Source organism: Morus notabilis, unplaced genomic scaffold (genome assembly GCF_000414095.1).
Source record: "Morus notabilis unplaced genomic scaffold, ASM41409v2 Scaffold841, whole genome shotgun sequence".
NCBI classification, from domain to species: Eukaryota; Viridiplantae; Streptophyta; class Magnoliopsida; order Rosales; family Moraceae; genus Morus; species Morus notabilis.
The window spans coordinates 716-20,601 of record NW_010358201.1 but is presented as its reverse complement, the minus strand read 5'-3'; the positions used below and the strand labels follow the sequence as shown (position 1 = coordinate 20,601).

General features: G+C 35.2%; 2 protein-coding genes and 1 non-coding gene across 3 annotated transcripts in view; 2 read left to right on the top strand and 1 right to left on the bottom strand.

The window, feature by feature from the left end:
* Positions 1 to 2,419, top strand: part of LOC21399631 — a 3,906-nt gene extending 1,487 nt beyond the window's left edge. The window contains exons 4-7 of the mRNA XM_024161788.1: positions 361 to 649; positions 772 to 857; positions 939 to 1,030; positions 1,641 to 2,419. Coding sequence (XP_024017556.1) covers positions 361 to 649; positions 772 to 857; positions 939 to 1,030; positions 1,641 to 1,873 — 700 coding nt within the window. The 3' untranslated portion in view covers positions 1,874 to 2,419. The remainder of the gene's footprint in view (positions 1 to 360; positions 650 to 771; positions 858 to 938; positions 1,031 to 1,640) is intronic.
* A 5,977-nt stretch (positions 2,420 to 8,396) lies between these two features.
* On the bottom strand, positions 8,397 to 8,512 carry LOC112090459. Its single transcript, XR_002901657.1, has one exon. It is a non-coding gene; the product is annotated as a U5 spliceosomal RNA (small nuclear RNA).
* A 6,377-nt stretch (positions 8,513 to 14,889) lies between these two features.
* LOC21399629 lies at positions 14,890 to 17,526 on the top strand. Its single transcript, XM_024161790.1, has 3 exons — positions 14,890 to 15,253; positions 15,376 to 15,581; positions 16,784 to 17,526. Exons 1-3 carry the CDS (start codon positions 15,161 to 15,163, stop codon positions 17,091 to 17,093), a joined length of 609 nt encoding a protein of 202 aa, XP_024017558.1. The 5' UTR covers positions 14,890 to 15,160; the 3' UTR covers positions 17,094 to 17,526.
* Positions 17,527 to 19,886: the final 2,360 nt, after the last annotated feature.

Genomic DNA, 19,886 nt, shown 5'->3' with positions numbered 1-19,886 from the left:
CGGGGGCGGGTTTGATTTTGAACCATCATATTGCCATAGTACTTGTGAGTTTCGACGGATGGTTGGAGGAGGCATTGATTATGAACCATACTGCTGAAGTTTTATTTTTAATATTTAATTGTTTAGATTTAATTTTGGTATTCGTTTTAGAGCCCTGTGCCAACAACCATTACCTGAATCAGCTCAACTCGTTTTGAGTATGATGTTTATTTGTTGAATTCAAGTTGTTGGAGCACTCCTTGTATGGTTATATGTTCTGGTCTCTGGTTCGTGCATGTTGGTTTTACAGTTTTCACTTTTCAGGAGTAATGTTGCTTTCAGTAGTTTGTTTTACGTGCTGATCATTCTTTCTTGTGATAGGCGACCAGATGAGGACAGTGATAGTGATTTCCGAGATTCAAGTAGTGATGGTAGCAGTGACTGTGAACCTGAAAGAAGATTAAAATACATGCAGGAGCAACCTGGTCACAACAATCTGTTGAGTGACGTTTGTCGGAGGATAGATAGATTATCTTTGAGAGACAATCCTATTTCACTTCAAGAAGATTTTTCTAGTGATGAAGGGGAATCTGGAAATTCTCAGGCTTGCTTGATATTTGAGTATCTTGAACGAGACCCCCCGTATGGTCGCGAACCATTGGCTGACAAGGTTAGATATTCTGGCTGCCTTTTCCTCTGTCACTGTGTTAAGAGGAGAGAAAAAATTTCACTTCTCTTTGTACACTTCTCCACTTTGAGGCTTGAGCGTTATGGCATATTTTGTTTTTACAGATATTAGATCTTGCATTTCGTTTTCCTGAGCTGAAGACACTAAGGAGTTGTGATCTTTTATCTCCCAGCTGGATTTCTGTTTCCTGGTACTGTTAAACTCTTGATTCAGTTTGATGGTTTATCCGTGGTCATTTGACTAATTGATTTTGGTGCTGGAATTGATGTAGGTATCCAATATACCGGATTCCAACTGGACCAACTCTAAAGGATCTGGATGCTTGCTTTTTGACGTATCATTCTCTTCATACGCCCATGGGAGGTAATTAAACTTGTTTTTGATTGGCATATGCGCTTACGCACAAGAGTTGTCATTTTCTATATAAGCCAACCATTCTGGGAAACAATTTCTTAGTTAATGTAATTTGTGTGTTACATCATTTGGATATATAAGGATGAGCAAGAAAGATGGCAACGACTTGGGACTGACTATTAATTCTTTATCCCTTGAGAGTTCTACGAATGAATTCTAGAATTTGGCAATTATGTAGTGTATTTGTTTGTATAGTTTTGGTTAAAGGACAAGTAGGAAAGAAGGTTAACATCTTGGGCAATTGGTGTTATACCATTTTGAGTTCTAGAAGGAGATTCTTGGATTTGTAATTATGTGACTCATGTTTCTGGTGTTGTTTGAACGATATGGCAATTAAGAACGAGTGGGAAAGAAGGTTGAACATTTTTGAATGGGTGTTATACCATTTTGCGTTTTACAAATGAATTCTAGAACATGGTAGTTTCCAGGAGCTGAACATGGTTGTTGGTTGACATACAACTAATGTTATCATTCCTGGTTGAATTTTTGTTGCGCTGCCAATAAATCTTTCTATCATTTCAATCATATAGCTAAGCTACATCAGGTTGATTTCTTTCAGGATTGCAGAATGCTCAGGCTCCAGTTATAACACGTCCATGTGAGACAGACTGTGTTCCCAAGATTCCCTTACATGTTTTCGGTCTTGCTTCGTACAAGTTCAAAGGATCCTTGTGGACCCCAAATGGGGGATTTGAACGGCAATTAGCAACCTCACTTTTGCAGGCTGCTGACAACTGGTTAAGACTGCTTCAAGTCAGCCATCCAGATTTCCTGTTTTTCAGCCGTCAGTGATATCAAGATACAAGGTTAACACATACCCCTCGCCATTCTAGAACAAAGCCCCATGATGCAGCCCTCAGTTCTGTAGAAGGCAGGATGCCAAGTTTGTCTGTGGTTCTTTGATTTGGTTTTGTGTTCTTTTCGTTGAAAGAAAGATCAAATGATAAAGAAAAAAGAAGAAAAAAAAGAAAAAAGAAAAGGAAGATGGAGAAATAACATAAAAGAGGTTAAAGCATTGAATGAGTGGAAGGGCTGCCTTAATAAGGCTCAACAGAGAGAATGAGTAGAGAATAGTTAGACAAGCTTTAGAAGGGGTAGTTTGTGCTTAGTGTAGACAAATCTCATCTTGCTTGTTTTCTGTATCTCTTCTTAGTATATTATGATGATGATGATAAACCAGGCTCTTTTTATGTCCTGATGATGTTAGAATGTATTTTATATTTATAAGGGGATTTTGGCATAGAGGTTATATAAGTGTCAACTTTTGGGTTCCCCAGATTATTTTACTTTATTACCGTTTGCTCCACCAATTTCTCTGTAGTAATGCCCTTTTTTATTTGTTGTGAATTAACTGATGAAGACCTCCGATACCAGAAGTGATGGAAGCCCCAAGGTTATTTTATTTATTTATTTTTTTTTTTTAAGAAGTAATCCTGTTCTTTGCCACACCGGACTGCCGGTCGTTGTGATTCCATGCCAGAAGTGATGGAAGCCCCAAGGTTATTTTATTTATTTATTTTTTTTTTTAAGAAGTAATCCTGTTCTTTGCCACACCGGACTGCCGGTCGTTGTGATTCCATGGTAGCAACCTGACCGCCAACATTAGGTAACAGTCGGGCGGTGGCATATTGACTGAGGTTGTGTCCGTGTTAGCAACCTGACTGCCAACATTAGGTAACAGCTGGTGGCGGCATATCAACTGAGGTTGCCTAACCCAAGTATTTTTTCCTCTTTTCTTCTTTCTTTCATTAGTATTTTTTATGCCGTTGCTGCTACTTAAGCATGGCGTGTATCTGTTCTTTCAAAAGAACCTGAAAAACCCTAGCTTTTACCCCGCCCTTGACACGGGTGGTTTGTGGTTCCGTCTACAAAAAATTGCTCGGACTAGCCAACTTGCGTAATTTTGCAGCCCCTGTTAAGTTGCACAGAATTGTCTATTGCTGTGTTAAACTAATTTGAGCTTGATTTAAAAAACAAAAACAGTAACAAAAATTTTGTTTGGATTAGGAAAAAAAATCTCCCTTCTTGATGGCTCCACATTTCTTCCTCCTTTTTGGATTGTGTGAAACCTACTCGCGGTTGGTGTCATCGTCTCCATTTATTGGACGGGAGGAGCTGGTGTTCTTTGGTAGATGTCTTGTGATGATAAGTGTTGATGAAAAGAAATCCTTGAGAACATCTTCAATTGCAAATATAAATTAGTGTGCACATATGAAATGTTGTATTGAAGTACGAAAATTACTCTAATGCAATGTTATTTTTTGTGATAAATTTAACTAATATTATACTTGCTACTAAATTTAGTATCAAAGTACAAAATATACCGAATTTAGTTAATTAATTACTGTTGATATAATAACTTATTTATTTAGAGGATATTTGTTTCTTGTATTCGTTTATGATTCTAAATCATGATTCACGGTTCTCTACAGTGTTTTTCTCTTACAAAAAATACATGTAAAATGAAAATAATTTTGAATCATAATTCTGAATATATGAACCAATCGTCCACTTAGTCATTAGAACATTGACTTTTGATATTGAAATTTCACTTTAACAAGTTTCCAAGCTTCAAGAGAAAAAAAAAAGAGTTCTGAAGCTTAATGATTATGACAAGAAGAAGATAACTTAGGACCCGTTCAGTTCGCTGATTCGAGTTTTTAATTCGAGTTAAGATGTGACTTTATGTGAGAGCTTTTTACTGTAGTAAAAAAATTAGATGTGACTGTTTCTGAGAGCTTTTTACTGTAGCAAAACTTGAATTCTAAACTCAAATCGGTGAAATGAACAAAGCCAAATTTTCATTGTGTATTTGCACACAAAACAAAATAGCAAATCCATTATTGTATTTTCACACTTCTAATGGCAAATATCATATTGAGGGTGGCCTTCAGTCTGGTCAGATACTAGCTTAATCAGTCTCGTCGTACCTAGTCGGTTTGCTCTTTTTAGGTGGTCCGACCAACCTATTATTTTACGAGGTCTGACAAGACACAAGACCTGATCAGATCAGGATCACTTGCCTTCGAATTAAAACAGAACTACTCGGAACCAAGTTGCCAAGCAGGACAAGTGGCAAAGCAACCATTTGACTGCCACATGGCATCATCTTCGCGAACCTTGGTGATTTACCTCGGACGCTGCACATCATGTGTACCTAGAACCTAGTACAATCACACCGGGTGCCCCTGAGCACCACCAAGATCTAGGAATGCTCTGTAAATACCAAGTTCATATAAGGTATGTACAAATCCTTCCTTACCTAGGCTCTACTTATCCACTTGCTCTTTCCTGACCAACCAGCTGATTTGAGCATCATAGTACACCCAATGTTGTCCCCCTCACTCTCAAGCTATCTACTTTCCAATTGCAGGTTAGGACAAGTGGTTTAACCCCGACTAGGATAGACGAAACAAGGAAGCCCACTAGAAGATGTATCTGACCTGGACAAGTGGAGCAAGGAGTCCGACCACCGTGCACCATCTTTGTGTTAAAATTGAACAAAAACATATATGCCGTATTTGGAATTATTTTTATTTTTATTTTTCAAATTTTTCGAGAAAGAAAAAATGAAAACGATTTCAAAACAGCTTTTGGCACAATTAAAGACTAAAAATGAAAATAAAAACGATTTTTTAGTTAGTGTAAAATGGAAGAAAAATAAAAAATGATTTTTAGTCATTTTTGATTTTTTGTTTTCATTTTCTCCTCGAGCAAAGAGAGAATGAGAGACATTAATGGATTTTTTTATATTAAAAATAATCTCTTAATAAAACTACCAAACACATTTTCAAAAATGATTTATGTCTGAGAATGAAAATGTTTTCATTTTTATTTTCATACAAAAAAATAAAATAATTTTAAAACGAGTTTCAAATGTGCATATAATATTGATATTTATATTTGTATTTGAGATGGTCTAAGTGATGATAGACTTGGTCCAACCTCATTAAAATTTAAAAAAAAAAAAACTCAAAAAGAAAAAAAAAAAGAAAAAGAAAAAGTAACTGAACAAGATTTTGAAAACAAGAAAAAAAAAAAAAAAAGTGAATCGAAACCTATTTTCATAACTAATTTTTCTACACGAGTATTATGAAATAACTTTCCGCTAAGTGACCAAAGAAAAAGAATGTCTTACCACAATCTAATTCTATAAACAGATTGACTGACTGTAAAATGACAATTACTTATCACATCACTTGGCACAAAATATTAAAGTAGATAAGTACTCAGCATCCCTGGTATTATCCTTGATTTTTATCCTAAGTTATTATCTTTATTTTTGAACGCTAAGCGAATAGTTAGATTCGTTATCCAAAACTTAAAGCAATCGTAATGTTTTGACATTTTCTTATTTGATAGAGATTAGTTTTTTGTTTTCTTAAACGTTTTATGAAATCGTAATTACCATTTCTTCCTGCAGTCGTTCCTCACATGTTTTTCATTATGATTATTTTATTTCTCCAAAACGGTTTATAAGATTGAAAGAGGAACGATAATATTTGGATTGAAAACAAAGAAATGTCTCAACACCCATAGTCAATACAAACTATACGGGTCGAAGATAAAAACAACCAATAAAGTTATTTTTTAAAAAATAAATAATAAATCAACCAAAAAAGGAATACAACTTTTTTTTTTTATAGGAAATTTCATTTAATAATTAAGTTAATACAACTTTAAAATAGTTGAAGACAAATGAGTCACAAACATGAATACGAGTATCGAATCTCAATAGAAAAAAATTTGCTCGGCACATTAAAAATCGAGAGCGATAAAAACTCATTTAACAAAACCATTACAATTAATATTGCTAACTTCATAATAAAAATGTCTATCAAGAAATGATAGACAAACGATACATCAATCTATAAATAAGAATTAACAAATAATATCGAAATATATATTTCGATGCAACAACAAAAAATAGATATTTATTTAGAAATGACCGGTAGAATTAGAACAGTTGCGGAGCAGGCCATTAATGGCTTCATTATATTGATACTTTTTAAAGGGAAGCGTAAAATATTTGATATTTTTTAAAGACAAGCATAACAAATAAAAAAAATTCATGAGATTAATTAACACATATTCGTCTGGGCGGGGTTGTGGGTTAATATATATATATATATATATTTTATAGTCCTTATGTTATATTAATAAGATGAGGCATTTCATAACATGTGTTAGATTAAAAAAAAAAAAGTAAACAAGGAAGCCCACTAGAAGATGTATCTGACCTGGACAAGTGGAGCAAGGAGTCCGACCACCGTGCACCATCTTTGTGTTAAAATTGGACAAAAACATATATGCCGTATTTGGAATTATTATTATTTTTATTTTTCAAATTTTTCGAGAAAGAAAAAATGAAAACGATTTCAAAACAGTTTTTGACACAATTAAAAACTAAAAATGAAAATAAAAACGATTTTTTAGTTAGTGTAAAATGGAAGAAAAATAAAAAATAATTTTTAGTCATTTTTTATTTTTGATTTTCATTTTCTCCTCGAGCAAAGAGAGAATGAGAGACATTAATGGATTTTTTTATATTAAAAATAATCTCTTAATAAAACTACCAAACACATTTTCGAAAATGATTTATGTCTGATGATTTATGTCTGAGAATGAAAATGTTTTCATTTTTATTTTCATACAAAAAAATAAAATAATTTTAAAACGAGTTTCAAATGTGCATATAATATTGATATTTATATTTGTATTTGAGATGGTCTAAGTGATGATAGACTTGGTCCAACCTCATTAAAATTTAAAAAAAAAAAAACTCAAAAAGAAAAAGAAAAAGAAAAAGAAAAAGTAACTGAACAAGATTTTGAAAACAAGAAAAAAAAAAAAAAAAGTGAATCGAAACCTATTTTCATAACTAATTTTTCTACACGAGTATTATGAAATAACTTTCCGCTAAGTGACCAAAGAAAAAGAATGTCTTACCACAATCTAATTCTATAAACAGATTGACTGACTGTAAAATGACAATTACTTATCACATCACTTGGCACAAAATATTAAAGTAGATAAGTACTCAGCATCCCTGGTATTATCCTTGATTTTTATCCTAAGTTATTATCTTTATTTTTGAACGCTAAGCGAATAGTTAGATTCGTTATCCAAAACTTAAAGCAATCGTAATGTTTTGACATTTTCTTGATAGAGATTAGTTTTTTGTTTTCTTAAACGTTTTATGAAATTGTAATTACCATTTCTTCATGCAGTCGTTCCTCACATGTTTTTCATTATGATTATTTTATTTCTCCAAAACGGTTTATAAGATTGAAAGAGGAACGATAATATTTGGATTGAAAACAAAGAAATGTCTCAACACCCATCGTCAATACAAACTATACGGGTCGAAGATAAAAACAACCAATAAAGTTATTTTAAAAAAAATAAATAATAAATCAACCAAAAAAGGAATACAACTTTTTTTTTTATAGGAAATTTCATTTAATAATTAAGTTAATACAACTTTAAAATAGTTGAAGACAAATGAGTCACAAACACGAATACGAGTGTCGAATCTCAATAGAAAAAAATCTGCTCGGCACATTAAAAATCGAGAGCGATAAAAACTCATTTAACAAAACCATTACAATTAATATTGCTAACTTCATAATAAAAATGTCTATCAAGAAATGATAGACAAACGATACATCAATCTATAAATAAGAATTAACAAATAATATCGAAATATATATTTCGATGCAACAACAAAAAATAGATATTTATTTAGAAATGACCGGTAGAATTAGAACAGTTGCGGAGCAGGCCATTAATGGCTTCATTATATTGATACTTTTTAAAGGGAAGCGTAAAATATTTGATATTTTTTAAAGACAAGCATAACAAATAAAAAAAATTCATGAGATTAATTAACACATATTCGTCTGGGTGGGGTTGTGGGTTAATATATATATATTTTATAATCCTTATGTTATATTAATAAGATGAGGCATTTCATAACATGTGTTAGATTAAAGAAAAAAGTAAATGAAGGAGGAAAAATTGTGAAGAAATTAAACTTAAAGGGCGTAGAAGAATTTTGTGGGTGTTAAAAAAGAAAAAAGAAATTACTTGAGTCTAAATTTTAGTATTAGAGCTAAAAGAGTGGGGAGAAATTTGGAAATTTTAATTAACTCTTAAGTGATACAAACTAATATCACACAAGCAAATTTAAGAAAATCACTAAAATTAGGATTACTTTTTCAATTACAAAAAAAAAAAAAAAGCAAAATTTGCATTTAAAAGCATAACTTCATCTCATTTTTCAAGGAACTTCGGTTTTAAACTGAAATTGCAGGAGCTTCCCAAGAAGAAGCCCTCCAAAAATTGGCGTATGCCACTAAATGCGGCGCGCACACGGTATTCTTTAGTAAAAGGCGAAAGAATAGTTCGCTTTGTGCTCACCGCGTGGCTGCGTGAATTTCTGCTATTGTCGAGTCATATTATTATAGCACCAGATATTTCGATAGTTTCACTTGCTTTCTATGTGGGACTTTTGTTGCGTACGTTTCAAAAGACTAACGCATACATAGACACTACTAGCACTAGCTGACGGACACCTATCACTGTCAATTTAATCTCTTGTGAAAATGATGATTCAGTAAAAGAGATTACTACTTTACATTAGACTGATTATTTCGAGTTACTTCTACTTGTAGAAGACAAAAACTGCATGGCAGGATGACTTCCAAACATTTCAACCTTATGGCTAACACTAATGATATCATGTTTGGTTCATAGATTCAGAATCATTCTCATTTTATATGTATTTTTTATGAGAAAAAAACACTTTAAAAAATTATGAATCATGATTTAAAATCAGAGATACATACAAGAAATAAACATCCCCTCAATCTCCACTGCTTTGAGATGAAGATTTGTCTTTTCATTTTTCCGTATAAACCAGCGTCGGATGCCAACAAGAAACTAGACAGAAATATAAATATAAAGATATAAATCATATAGGTATAGTCTTTTTTATTTGTATTTCATGTTTTCATTTAATTGTCATATGAACGAATTTATATGCCATAGCAAATTTATGGATATGGATAGAGTTACTTCATAAGAGAACTTCTGTCTTTACATGCTTCTCCAAAAATATTTGCTCTTTATTCCTATTACCCTCTTGCCAAGGGTTAAAAAGAAATCTAAATCCCAACTTATCCAAAATTTCTACAATTTAATTTTATTCCTTAAAAAAAAGAGAATTGGTAAACGGCTCTGTAATTTCAACTCCCTAATGTAATTCCGAATGATGTGGCATGGTCTTCTATTTGAAATTACTTCATGAGTGGGACTCCGCATTAGTGATGTCAAACGTACTGTGCCGGGCCGGCACGACACGCTTGACCCCAGGCCCATCACGGGCTTGGGCCGTGCCTGGGCCGGGCCTGAGAAGAAAAACTCAGGCCCGGTCCAAGCCCTTGGCCCTAGTCCATAAGGGCCAGGCCCGGGCCTGGGCCCAGGCCCTTCATGGGCCGGCCCCGGCCCTTGTATTTTTTTAAAATTTAATTTAAAAAAATATCATATGCTCCAAAATATGTGATTTTATTGAATTGATGTAATAGGAGTACACATAAATGACTGTCTTGTTAAAAACCTTGCTAAGTAAAACCCATGGGAAGATCGGGACAAAACCTTAGCGAAGGAAAAAAGAGTGCAGTAGCTAGGAATAGTAAATTACAAACCTAAGTGCTTCTAGAAGATTCTGTTATTTCTAAGTTAGAAAAATATTCTTGCATCGAATCATCTGTGTATTGTTGTTTTTATCTTCTAGCATCTTCCCAGTCTTTAACGCACATTAGTCCTTCCAAGATATCTAGATGCCGTCTGCTTCTCTTCTCGTCAAGAATTCGGTTGCTTGCGCTAAAAGCTTGCTCCGATGCTACTGTTGACACTGGAGTTGTCAGAATGCCACGAGCTATTATGGACAGTGTTGGAAAACGATCTATCTTGCTCTTTCACCACTGTAAGATGTCTAGTTTGTTGTCATCGATTACAAAATTTGCTTCAAAATATTAGACTAGTTCTGTAGACGCTTGTGTTGAGGACGATTCTGTCGTTTTCTCTTTCTTCTTCAAGAAACTCCACGACGATCCTTTAGGCCCCGAACTGGTAGTTGACGACGAAGTTTCTTGTTCTTTTTGACCTGTGCTATATTTTGCTTCATGCAAACTAAAAACTTTTTCTAACATTTTCTTAGCGTCAGTAATACTTAGTTGCATATCTATTTTTAAATTCTCTGCGGTAGCAGTCATCAATGATTCAGTTCCATCTACTCTGTACCTAGGATCTAAAATGGTTGCCAATGCATATAACATAGGACAACCTGACCAATAACTTTTAAATTTATTTTCCATTAAATTAACTATATTTCCAAAAAGTTATGTATCCATATAATAAGAAAATGTTTCTGAAATATTAAATAGTTGATGTAAAGCTAAATGTACAGTAGGATAATAAACTCCAGAAAGTAATTCAGTAGCATTGTAAAAAACTTCTAAAAATTTTAAAAAATACTCAGCAATCTGCCAATCAGGATCGAAAATTAAAATTTGATCATTCTTACTGTTTACGTATGTCGTGATAAGCTGTGAATATGAGAGTGTTGCCTTCAACATTAAATATGTTGAATTCCACCTATGTGTCACGTCAGTTGAAAACTTTCTTGGGCGCATCTGGCTGTTCCTGCAATATTGTTTGAATTCTTAGAGCCGAGCTCCAGAACTAGATATGAAGAATAATGATTCTCTAATATTTGTAAGATTAGCTGAGATATGTTCAATTCCTGCCTGAACTACTAAATTAATTATGTGACATGCACACCGTTGATGAAAAATTTCCCCTCCAAATGCCGGTTTCAAACTACGTTTAAACAAATTAATTGCAGCTGTATTAGCTGACGCATTATCAAAAGTAATTGTTAAAACTTTATCTTCTATCCCATAAAACCCAAAAATTTCCATTATTGTACTAAAAATAGCTGTTGCGTTATGAGGATATGGACATAAACGAAAACCAATTATTCTTTTTTGTAAAACCCAATCGTCATCAACGTAGTGCGCTGTGACACATAAATATCCAGTTTTATTACACCCCTCCCACAGATCAGAAGTGCAAGACACAATAGCATTAAAAGTCCTAAAATTATCAACAAGAGATTGTCTCATTGCATAAAAAACTTTCATGCAATCAGAACGAGTTATGTTTCTACTTACCTGTTTAAATTGTGGGCAAAAGGCTGTCTAGTTGAATTCTTCGAAGGAGGCATCATCTGCAAAAGAAAATGGCAATTCGGCACTAGCTAGAAATTTAGCTAGTGCCTCATGAGCACGTTGTGCATCGTATGTAAAATTTTGTAACCCATGTGATGTGAGTGATAGTGTTTGTTGGCGGGAGTCCACACTCCCACCTTGGTGCAACGGTAGACATACTTTCCAATGTCTATCTAGATGACCCCCACCCTTTTTATTAGAAAAGTGCTTTTTACAATATTTACATACCGCACGAATTTCCATCTCACTTGTTTTTAGATTTGGTCAGGGCTCCTCGGTGAAATGCTGCCATGCCGGAGAAGTTTGCGGTCTTTTTCCTCTGCTGTGTTCTCCAGCTTCCTCGTTGTGTACTGTACCATTATTCACTGGAGCATTTTCTGGTTCAGTGGGGGTGGGGTTGGAAGGTATCATTTCTTCCTCAAAAAATGTCTCCTCACCAAGCTCAGGAAGAGTAGTGAAATCAGGGAAGTTGTTGAGGCCATTTTCTGGAAATTGATAGAACTTGATTGAACTTTGTAAATGAAAGAGCTAGAAAATGAATGAATGCGAGAAAAAAGCTTAGAATCAAAATCAAAGAGACAAGTTGAGAGATAGAATGAGAGTGAGATGAGAAGATGAGAGTGAATTGTTGTGTGGGATTTATGGTGGAATTAAAGGGTATTTATAGGGGATTTTAGGGTTGAAATTCAGCTTTTTTCCGTTGGGCCCTTCGTGGGCCCAACGTGCGGCACGTGACGGGCCTCCCGTTTGGCCCATCACGTGCCAAAAGGGAGGCACGTGACGGGCCAAACGGGAGGCCCATCACGTGCTGAACGTTGGGCTTGTGAAGGGCCCCCTGGACCAAATGAAATGGGCTTCTTCGTGGGCCGTTTCGCGGGCTTGGGCCGGGCCGAATAAGGGCTTGGGCCGGGCCAAATAAGGGCCGTGCCGCGGACCTCCACGTGCTTGGGCCGCGGGCTGAGAAGTTGAGGCCTAGCCCTAGTCCATTACACGTGCCGTGCCGGCACGGCCCGTAACAGTAACGAACCAGGCCGTGCTGAATCATGCACTATTACGGGCTGGGCCGGGCCGTCCATGGACGGCCCGGCCCATTTGACACCTCTACTCTGCATTAGAATATTTGACTGGCGGTTCTTGGCAAAATTCTTCCTATATGGGACGAGTAAGAATCAAACTTGAGTTGGAGAACTTGGGGAGCCTTAGTTGGACGTTCCACCACCACCGGTGGTACTTCGGGCTCTTTACTACCACAAATTTTTGAAGTTAGAATGACTTACGCTAGAAATTAAAAAAATATTTACAGATATTACTATGGTCAATTCATCACACTATTTTTATATATACTAAATACACCTTTAAGATACCGTACCGATCAATATCTGGCCATAATACCAGTATTCAGACAAAATACTAACTAATTTTTGGCCATGATACATACCAAGTGATAAACTGCTGGTATTGACGACGGTCTTCTCACCAAATACTCAAAAATTCACTAAAATCATACAAAACACAAAAAATTCACTTTTAAAAAGCAAAAATCTCAGTAAAAAAAAAAACAACGCAAAAAAACCTAAATCCGTTGATTCCATAGATGTTCAGCGCCAGTGACACAGTGATTGCAATAATGGTTTAAGGTGGTGGAGCTTTAAGAAAGCCAGGTGGTTGCAGTTCTCCCCAACTTGTACGCACATCAATCTGCTTCTGTCAGGGTCCTTACTCATGGAGGTGAAGGTCGCATTAGAAAAGGAGGATTCCCAGAGGCGGTGACAGACCTCTAGCGGGAGATCTCTATAGAAGTCAAAATATCCTCCATGATATGTGCGATCTCGTACGACGATGGAGGCGGGAAATGTGGCGGTGGAGGACGCCACCAATAGCGGGGATTAATGGAGTTTCGTTGGATCTTCTCGCCGGCAAGGTTATGGCGATGTTGTTGAGGAAGGGAGACCGGTATGGAGCTTGGCTGCGACAAATTATACAGTAGCTATTTGATGGGGTACTGGAGATGGGGAGAGAGAGAAGAAATAAGAGGGATGAAAGAGAAAGGAGAAGGAAAATGTAACTAAAAAAACCATAACTCAGTACTTAAAAAACAACCCAACTCATTTGTGGGTGCTTTAGTCTTATTGGTCCACGTGTTAGAAAATTTGTCAGTTTTTTTTTCTTATAGGGTCTAATTAATTGAATTGTGCCAAATCATTTAAAAAATTAAAATATCATTTTAGCTAACTTTTTCTTATTTTGATATTTAGATCTATTAGGGTCCGTTCGGTTCGCTAATTCGAGTTGAGATGTGATGTTGTGTGAGAGTTTTTTACTGTAACAAAAAAGTTAAATGTGATTGTTTATGAGAGCTTTTTACTGTAGCAAAACTCAAATTCTAAACTCGAATCAGCGAAAAGAACGTGACCTAAATAATATGTTATATTATATTTAGTTAGACACCAATTTTGATATTAAAAGTTAGACAGCAAACTTGAGTTCGTATAAATTGATCCTAACCTAATTTTCCTGGCATTAATTTATGAAAAAATATAGCAAATAGCATATTTATACAAACTATTGAAGTTTATGGCATATTTTTTATGTTGGTTAATTATAGCATATTTTCATTCTAAAAACTTACTCATTTCTAAATTTATCTGTACCTGTAGGGTTTTCATTTATTTTGTTTCTCATTTAGCCAATCGCCTTTCTCAATTTCTCTATCTCTCTCTTGGTCTCCAACGTCATCGCTGGTGCTAGCGACCGGTAAATATCATATTTACGAGTAAATAAACTTGTAGAAATGTTACAATAAACCTCATTTTACTAAATTTTACTAAATTTGCTCAAATTTTTTTGTTAGATTTAAAGGATTAAAAGTTGAGAAATTGAAAGATTTATGTCACATTTTAATCGAGATGTTAAAATTTTTCGTTAAACGTGTTTTTTCGACACTAATTTAACACAATTATTGTTAAAATGGAACATATTGCAACAAGTTACAAATTGAGGAAACAACTTGTCAAAATTAAAAATTTTAGAGATAAATTACTAAAACTATACAAATTTAAGGGATAAATATGTAAAACTCCTAAAAAATTGTGCGTTAATTTACTAAGCACCCTATCAAATATGTTACTTATATCATTCTCCCTTAATTTCCCTGGGATGCTCCGTAATTATCCCACCTACTTCCTAAACAGTTCATGGGTTGGCCCAAAATTGATATGGGCTAATGAAAACGGAAGAGCCCAGGCATTAGCTGTGCTGTTTCAGGCGGTGACCTACTACAACCGGTAAACGAAACCGGAAAACCGGTGCTCCGACATACCAACCGCAGTCCAGCGCTCGAGACTCATTTGTCAAAATGGCAGTCGGTTCACGGTCCCACAAAAGTATAAATGATGCGGACACAACTACCAAACTCTACAAAGCTCAACCAACCAAAGCACGCCACGTTTTCAAATCTCGCTTTCTCCCGAGCTCGTCGGCTAGTTCTATACACTCAAATCTGGTCCGGAAAACACGAGAACCAAAACCCCACTAATCAACCATGTAACACAAGCATCCACAAAAGCACAACCAGAAAGCAAGTAGCCCAATTAAGCTCACTTAATTCTAAGAAAAAAGGGAAAAAAAAAAAGAAGTTAAAATCAAGTACTAGCTTTAGCTTTAGCCGATTTTTCATACGAAAAGCCGAGCTTAAGTCTAAAGATATTTGTTTTTACACACACAGAGAGAACGGAGAAGGGAGCTAGAGAGAGAGAGAGAGAGAGAGAGAGAGAGAAAGAGGATAATGGCGGTCTCAGTCCCAATCTTGGCCATCGTCGTCTCGCTTCACCTCATAGCCTTCGTTCTCGCCGTCGGAGCTGAACGACGTCGTAGCTTGGTAAGTTTTTTTTTTTTTTTTGGGGTCTCATTTCTCTGTTTTTCAGTGTGAATCTACTATATATATGTATCTGAAGTTTATTGACGCTTTTTTTTGTTCTTTTTTTTTTTGGGGGGGTGAAGGCTAAGGTTGTGCCTGACGAGTACGACGAGTACACGTACTGCGTGTACGACTCCGACGCGTCGACGGTGTACGGACTGGCGGCGTTTGGGCTTCTCTTGCTTGGCCAAACGGTGCTTAACGGCGTCACCAGATGTCTCTGCTTCGGAAGGGGCTTAATCACGGGGACTTCCACCACTTGGGCTGTCTTCTTCTTCATAGTTTCCTGGTAATTTCAATATTTTCTCCTAATCTCCCATTTTTTGCTTCTCTCTTTTTTTTTTTTTTTTTTTTTTTTTTTTTTTTTCTGATGGGGGTTTTATTTTTTGGTTGATTTTTGTTTTATATCAGATGGGTTAGTACTGAATTTGACATATCATGGGGGGAAATAACTAGGTCCCATGTGTGGTTTTCTTATTAAATATATCCCACCTACTGAATACAGCCAAATATAAAAGTATTATGCGACTGAAACTTTGTTTTCTGATGGGAACTGAAAAAGGCACATGGTTCTCCACATCTACTAACATGATCCTAGAGAGGACTGAAATGAAGCAACTTGGTCACTTCTCCAAGTTGAGATTAAGTTTTAATCCAATTCACTAAAAAAAAAAAATCAGTATATTTTGAGGTTTATTTTATGTGGTTAAAAATGTTGGGTGTTTTAGAAAAGGGATAAAGTTGCATTGTAGATTAGATTATCCTATTGAGTGATTAAAGGTGTTGGGTGGTGTTAACTTTTGGTATTGATCTGGAATATGGGAAAGAAAAGTGGGTCTGGCATGATTTAGATTTGAACGCATTATGAACAACTGTATGTTGGCTTTACTTTGCTTTTTGTTTCCTTGTAATTTCTTTGAAATTTTAAATTAGTTGGATGGGAACCTAGTTTGTCCACCTGTCATCTGCACCATAATCAAGGTGTTTAAGATATTTTGGTACTCTAGACGAAGTGTCAAACCTATGGTGACTTTTTCTTACAGTATTTTGTCGTTTAGGATACTGAAAAGGCACTTCATATAGGTTTTGCAAGTAAATACTATTTTACATGCTTTTATTCCATGCTTAATATTAAACGATAATATCGCCACTTGTGTGACTAAAGTAATTGAAGAACTGTCCGCCATCACTGGTTATTTAGTAGAGTGGTAAGACTGCTGGTTCTCTTCAACTTGGTTTTGGGTTTAAGTGGGTCCCATCACACTGGGCGGGTATATGAGCAATCCTCTTTGTGAGGGATCTATATGCCACCTGAAGATGCACTACCTTGCTCGATCGGCCATCCTCTATCCCTATAACACTTAAAACTTCTACCAGAAACATAAAAGAACTGCTTTTTCGTTAGAAATGCATAGACCTGTGGCTCCAAATGGCCGTTTGTTAAAGTTTATATTTCATTCTGATAAATAAAGATTTGAACTGATATACTAGGACAAGCTTTTTGGGAGCCGAGGCATGCTTGTTGGCGGGATCAGCAAAGAACGCATATCATACCAGGTACAGAGGAATCTTCAAGGTAGATCACTTGTCGTGCTCCACCCTACGAAAGGGTGTTTTTGCTGCCGGGGCTGCTCTTACTTTGTTATCACTTCTGGGGTCTGTTCTTTACTACTGGACGCATTCTAAAGTCGATACTGGTGGATGGCAAAAGCACCATAATGAAGGCCTTGGAATGACCACTTCTGACTCTGGACAAAATCAGCAACACCAACAGCAAGCAAATGAATTCCAGAAAGTCTAGATATGGTACGATGTTAAGTAGGTTAGTTCCGACAGTTTTGGAGATTTCTGTTGAATGAAAGTTACACAGATCCTATATTATCAAACGGTCCGTTACGAGGGATAGATGAAAAAGTATGCTTGCAAGCTTGCCATATAATTGGATACATAATACTGTGCTGTCACTGTGTTTAGTGCCCTGTCTTTGTTCGTGCTTTGTATTATTTTCAATTATAACTTCTTTCTCCCGCTTGTACATGCTAGTTGATATATTGCTTTTCTCATTTGCTCGTACTGTAGCAGGACTAGCCTTTGGAACTGGGTCTTTGGTTGAGAAAATGAATCTATTGTTCTTTAGCTTGACACATTTTAGTGATAACCATTTCTAGTGATAGTTTTTCAGACAGTCATCTAATTGGTACCGAAGAGAAGGGGAAAATTATCAGGTACGGTAATCATACGATTGATGTACGATGTTATTGTGGTGAAGTCAGGTGTAGATTTCCTGCTAAGTTATGCCTGCAACCACATTAACTTACGGAGTTCTTGTGCCCTTTGTTGAATTCTACAATGTCTATGTTCAGCCATTACAATGTCTGTCTATGTTCAGCCTTGTTTATCTTTTATTTCGTCAAATATTTTATTTCCTGCAGTAACTGATCTTGCAATTTGTCAATTTACTCTAGTTAATCATTTGGTCTCTTCACATTGCCTTTATCACAATATATATGCTCTTTGCAATTTTCAATTTCTAGTTTTAAAACAATTAGATGTAATGACCAAACTTTAATGAACTCACATAACGACCAATTAGTAAATTGTTTTTAACTTAAAATGGAGCTTTCTCAGAAGCATCGCCACACAAGACACTAATATTATTAGTAAACAATTTATTCATCAAAACTCAGATACCAAAAGGCACTAACACACCAATTAAAACCAGAATTGAGGTTGAGAATTGAACAATATTATCACTCGTGAAAACACATTTTCTCATGAATAATTCTCATGAATAAGAAGAGAGAGTACTAGCGTTTTGGAAATGTGAAGCCACATTTGGAAAGCGTCTTCTTGGCGTTGGGAGAGTTGATTAACTGGCCAACGCTTGGGTTTTTGGCGAACTGGCGAGGGCAGTTCTTGTGTTCCTTTAATTTGCTGCAACAAAGGGCTGTCACCGGGACGTTCCACCTCATTGAGTCGGAGAACGTGTTCAGATTGCGAGAGCTTCATGGTACTGCTACTGCTTTGGAAACCTCTCTTCTTCCGAGCAGCGCAACAAGTACAACAAACAAAGCTACAATGTATGATGTCTTCATTTTCAGACCATGCAAGTTTTTGTTTGTTGACAGAGAGGTTAGTGTTGGTTGTGTTTGGGTACAAAACTATCTCGAGTCTTTGAGCTTTATAGAAGAGCAGCAAGAATTGGTCGTAAGCAACGCAAAGACTAAAGGGTAAAAAATTAAAAGATACTAAAAAAAAAAGTTTATGGTAAGTTACACATCACATTACAACGTAATCACATTAGATTAAAAAATAATAAAATTTTATGTAAGGAATTTAATAAAAATTAGGTGTTTTACCATTAAAGTAGTTTTTGGTACCCTTGAAATTCTCCAAATACTAAAGGATAATATTTATGCTGAGCACATGACGTGACATTTTCACAAAGAATTTTTATGTTTTTTTGGTACAAACATTTTGACAAAGAGTTGAAATTATCATATTTTACAATCTGTAGACTCGACTTGGGATGTGAACTTTCCATGCTAAAGTATTGTCATGTACCAACAGGAGTAAGTATTGTTCTCAATTGCTTACAAGAATAATGCTCAATCTCATAACGTGCTACAATATTATTTTTCTATTTGATTTTTATTTTTTTGCTAAGATATTTTTTCTATTCGATTGAGGAGCTATTTTACTGTTTGATGGAGGAAGCTTTCCAAAAGAAGAGATAAAAATTCGAGAGATGGAGCTCATGTTTATGTTTATTTTATCGATTCGAGTTTTGTTACTCTTCTTCCGAGCAGCGCAACAAGTACAACAAACAAAGCTACAATGTATGGTGTCTTCATTTTCAGACCATGCAAGTTTTTGTTTGTTGACAGAGAGGTTAGTGTTGGTTGTGTTTGGGTAGAAAACTATCTCGAGTCTTTGAGCTTTATAGAAGAGCAGCAAGAATTGGTCGTAAGCAACGCAAAGACTAAAGGGTAAAAAATTAAAAGATACTAAAAAAAAAAGTTTATGGTAAGTTACACATCACATTACAACGTAATCACATTAGATTAAAAAATAATAAAATTTTATGTAAGGAATTTAATAAAAATTAGGTGTTTTACCATTAAAGTAGTTTTTGGTACCCTTGAAATTCTCCAAATACTAAAGGATAATATTTATGCTGAGCACATGACGTGACATTTTCACAAAGAATTTTTATGTTTTTTTGGTACAAACATTTTGACAAAGAGTTGAAATTATCATATTTTACAATCTGTAGACTCGACTTGGGATGTGAACTTTCCATGCTAAAGTATTGTCATGTACCAACAGGAGTAAGTATTGTTCTCAATTGCTTACAAGAATAATGCTCAATCTCATAACGTGCTACAATATTATTTTTCTATTTGATTTTTATTTTTTTGCTAAGATATTTTTTCTATTCGATTGAGGAGCTATTTTACTGTTTGATGGAGGAAGCTTTCCAAAAGAAGAGATAAAAATTCGAGAGATGGAGATCATGTTTATGTTTATTTTATCGATTCAAGTTTTGTTACAAAAAAAAATTCTTAAAAACTGTCACATCTAATTTTTTTAT